This window comes from Lycium barbarum, chromosome 7 (genome assembly GCF_019175385.1).
Source record: "Lycium barbarum isolate Lr01 chromosome 7, ASM1917538v2, whole genome shotgun sequence".
NCBI classification, from domain to species: Eukaryota; Viridiplantae; Streptophyta; class Magnoliopsida; order Solanales; family Solanaceae; genus Lycium; species Lycium barbarum.
The window spans coordinates 98370508-98374744 of NC_083343.1; the positions used below are offsets into that span (position 1 = coordinate 98370508).

The 4237-nt window shown below is 39.3% G+C and overlaps 1 protein-coding gene and 1 non-coding gene across 2 annotated transcripts; one reads left to right on the forward strand and one right to left on the reverse strand.

The window, feature by feature from the left end:
* Positions 1-316: 316 nt before the first annotated feature.
* Positions 317-388, reverse strand: TRNAN-GUU (transfer RNA asparagine (anticodon GUU)). The gene has a single exon. It is a non-coding gene; the product is annotated as a tRNA-Asn (tRNA).
* A 1180-nt stretch (positions 389-1568) lies between these two features.
* LOC132601644 (uncharacterized) lies at positions 1569-3052 on the forward strand. Its single transcript, XM_060314721.1, has 3 exons — positions 1569-1997; positions 2310-2524; positions 2848-3052. Exons 1-3 carry the CDS (start codon positions 1569-1571, stop codon positions 3050-3052), a joined length of 849 nt encoding a protein of 282 aa, XP_060170704.1.
* The last annotated feature ends 1185 nt before the right edge of the window (positions 3053-4237 follow it).

The following is a 4237-nucleotide window of genomic DNA, read 5'->3' on the forward strand; positions in this document are numbered from 1 at the left end:
CTAGATTACCATTTCCAAATAGTTATATTAAAAGTACTGCACCTTTTCAGCTTATCCACATTGACACCTGGGGTCTTTATAATACCCCTACCTATGATGGTTCTAGATATTTCCTCACCATTGTTCATAACTACACTAGGCCCGCCTAGACCCACCTACTAGGGGCCAAAAGCAATGCTTTTACCATTCCCAAAGCTTTTCTTAACATGATCACTACTCAATTTCACACCAAAGTTCAGATTATTAGAAGTGATAATGCCTTAGAGTTAGGGTCAAGCTTGTCAGGTTCTCAGTTCTTTGGCGATAACTCCAAAATCTCCCCAAGTAGGATTCGAACCTACGGCCAATCGGTTAACAGCCGACTGCTGTACCACTGAGCTACTGAGAAACAACGGACAACATGTTGGAAGCCGACTCTCGTTCTTTTGGATCAACCTATGACCGAAGAAAAATGAGTTCGTCACTCTTTTTCACATACACCGGGAGAAAAGGTTACAATAGCAAGCCCCTCCCCGGCCAGAGAGCCCCCAGGACAAGGAGGCGGCGATCAACCATCCACTCTCGAGATTCATATTGATCAATAGATCTCCGCGTCCTGCTAGTTCGCTAAGTAGACTCACTCTACCGAGAGGCAACAAAGGCTAGAACTCTTCCTGCCAAAAACAAGGGACCTACTTCTCATCCTAGGAGTTAGCACGTATGAAAGAATCTCCTCTCTGTCTGTCTCTCCGAGTTTCATCATGGGTCACTGTCCCTAATCAATTGTGATCAAGGTATCATTCATCAAACTTCCTGTCCCCATACCCCTCAACAAAATAGGGTAGTGGAAAGAAAACATAGGCACTTACTAGACACTGCTAGGGCCTTACTCTTTCAATCTCATCTTCCCATCAGATTTTGGGGTGATTGTATTCTAACAGCCACATATCTAATGAATAGATTTCCATCTCCTCTCCTCAATCACAAAAGTCCTTATGAATTGTTTTATGGAAACACACCTTCTTACAATCACCTTAAGTCATTTGGTTGTCTTTGTTACTTTGCTACTCCTAGACCTCATAGGGACAAATTCCAATCCAGGGCCTCTCCTTGTGTTTTTATTGGTTATCCTTCTGCCAAGAAAGGTTTTAAAGTTTACAATCTCCAAACTAAGTCTTGTTTTGTTTCTAGAGATGTACTCTTCCATGAGCATCTTTTTCCTTTTCTCACTTAATCTACTGGATCCCCAACCATTTGGCCTTTTCCTTCTGCTTATTTTGATGACACTGTTCCTCCAACATCCTGTCCTTGCTTTTTCATCTTTTCCCATTCCTGTTTCCTCTTCTATTCCACCTTCAGCCCCACCCTCTCCTCCTTCTTTTTCATCCATTCCTTCTTCTACTCCTCCTGTTAGAGCACCTACCAGACCTAAGAAACAACATGCTTACCTTTAGAATTATATATGTAATTCTTCTACATCTGTTCCTAGCTCCACCTGTGATCCTCCTCCTTCATTTTCTAGTAAGCAACCTGTTCTTGAGCCTTTTTCTTACTCTCAAGCTACAACTGTCCCTGAGTGGTAGGATGCCATGAGAAAGGAGTTTGAGGCTTTGGAGGCTAATTTGACTTGGGACATAGTTGAGTTACCCAGTGGTAAGAAGCCTATTTGCTGCAAATGGGTATACAAAGTCACATATAGAACTGATGGGAGCATTGAGAGGTACAAGGCTAGGTTAGTGGTCAGGGATCAAGTAGAGAGGATTGATTTTCATGAAACTTTTTCCCCTGTAGTAAAAATGTCTACTATCAAAACTCTTGTTGCTATTGCTATTAAACAGAATTGGTATCTTTTTCAATTGGATGTAAACAATGTATTCTTGCATTGGGATTTGGATGAGGAAGTTTACATGAAACTTCCCCCCTGGATTATCAGTACCTGCTTTTGCTTCTTCTCCTGTTCCTTTAGTCTGCAAGTTACAGAAGTCTCTTTATGGACTGAGACAGGCTCCAAGGCAATGGTATGCCAAGCTGTCTCAGGCCCCGCAGTCCATAGGTTATTCTCACTCTTTAAATGACTATTCCTTGTTTACTAGAGGTTATGGGGACTCTTTGATCATTCTAGCTGTTTATGTTGATGACATTATTTTAATTGGAATTGATTCCATTGAAATTTTTACCCTCAAGCTATTTCTTCATGAGCAGTTTAAGATAAAAGATTTGGGGTTGTTGAACTATTTCCTTGTTATTGAAGTGTTGTACACACCCTCTGGTGTTCTTCTTCATCAAAATAAATTTGTGCTTGACTTGCTCAAAGAGTTTCACTGTGACAGCTCCTCCCTGTCATATGTCCATTAAAATTACATGAGACGCTCAAAGCTGCAGTGGGTGATCCTTTACCCAATCCTCCGACTTACAGAAGTCTAATTGGTAAACTAAACTTCCTCACTCATACTAAACCTGATTTGGCTTTTGTTGTCCAACACTTAAGTCAGTTCATGCAACTTCCTTGTATCCCTCATGTGAAGGCAGCTTTGCAATTGTTAAGGTATCTCAAAGGGACCTCTAAATATGGCTTATTTCTCAATAATTGCTCTGATTTGTCTCTCAAAGTGTTTTGTGACTGTGATTGGGGTGCTTGTTATGATAGTAGAAAGTCAGTAACTGGTTTTTGCATTCTTTTTTGTGGTAGTCTGTTTTGCTGGAAGTCCAAGAAGTAGCCTATGGTGTCCCTTTTTGCTGGAAGTCCAAGAAGTAGCCTATGGTGTCCCTTTCTTCAGCTGAGGCTGAATATAGATCCTTCAATAAGGCTGTGGCAGAAGTGACTTGGTTGACTAGATTACTGTTTGACTTTGGTTTTCCAATTTCCAGTTCTGTTCTGGTTTTCTGTGATAATCAAGCTACAATTCACATTGCCAAGAACTGGTATTCCATAAGTGCACTAAACACATTGAATTGGACTGCCACTTTGATTTCATTGCATCACACTCCCACTTCCACTCAGTTTGCAGATATACTTACCAAGAGTCTACCTGGTGCTGCTCATCATTTTCATATTCGCAAGTTGGGGGTCTAACCACCCTCCAACTTGAACGCGGGGGGTGTTAAAGTACATAAAATAGTTGATGATATAGGTTAGTGGGCCAAGTCGGTTTGGGCCTTTATTTATCATTGTTGTTGTTAGTATTAGCCAGATTAGCTATTAAAAGACCATTGGGCTCGGGCCATTATAAAAGAAAGAGGCCCAACTCATTTTATACTTGTCTTGTACATTGTAGATATTTTCTGAAATGAAAGGAAAGGTTCTCTCTCTATACACCGACTGCCATTTCTTCATCAAATTTGCGTATTAACATAGTTCCTTTACATTTTATTTTATTAATTATTTTAAGCCACATAGAACTAGGGTTTGGTATAAATACCGAAAACTGAAAAATCAGACCGAACTGAACCAAACTTCAAGAAACCGAAACCAAAAGAACCGAACCGAACTAGTTTGGTTCGGTGTTTGGTGTTCACCTTCAAAAAACCAAAATCGAAATAGCCGAACCGAACTTTAATGAAACCGAATTGAAGAACCGAAATTTATACATTAGCCAAAAAAATTAAAATAGTCCAGACCCATTAAGTTTAAGCCCAAAAAAAACCCAATTGTAATAAGCTCTTTTTTGCTTTTGTATCCCTAATTTTCCACTTCAGTTGAGAAAATCAAATATCCTTAATAAAGAAAGGTGACTAGAATGTGTCTTTAGGATTAATGTATGTCCTTTATGTGTTTTCTTAATTATTCTTACTGTATGTATATAACACCTAGTAATCCTATATTATGGTTATGATTTTCTGTTATTGTGTATTCTGTTTGTTTGATTTTGATTATAATTTGTTAGTTTTAAGTTTTGTTGCTTTTGAGAATATGAATTAGTGTAAATGGAATCGTTTCTAATATCATATCAAAAAAACCGAATTGAAAAAACCGAAACCGAACCGAACCAAACTTCAAAAAACCGAAACCGAAATAGCCAAACCGAACCGAAGAACCGAACGCCCACCCCTACATAGAACCCAAACATAGGGCAACTTGTGAATAACATAAGCTATCACCAACCAAACTGACGATGGCTTTGTTTTCTGGGCAATCAATGATCTCTATTTTTCTATCACTCCACATTAGTTCTTTGTGATTTGTATACTTGGCCTTTCAAGCCCCCAAGCTTTGGCTCAAGGGTAAGAGTGCAACGCGTGATCTGTAGAATGTAAATTA

Coding starts and splice junctions, on each gene's coding strand:
- LOC132601644 (XM_060314721.1), top strand. CDS start 1,569: ATGAGAAAGGAGTTTGAGGCTTTGGAGGCTAATTTGACTTGGGACATA. Junction 1,998..2,309: donor AGACAGGCTCCAAGGCAATG/GTATGCCAAGCT, acceptor TCACTGTGACAG/CTCCTCCCTGTCATATGTCC. Junction 2,525..2,847: donor GCAGCTTTGCAATTGTTAAG/GTATCTCAAAGG, acceptor TCCAATTTCCAG/TTCTGTTCTGGTTTTCTGTG.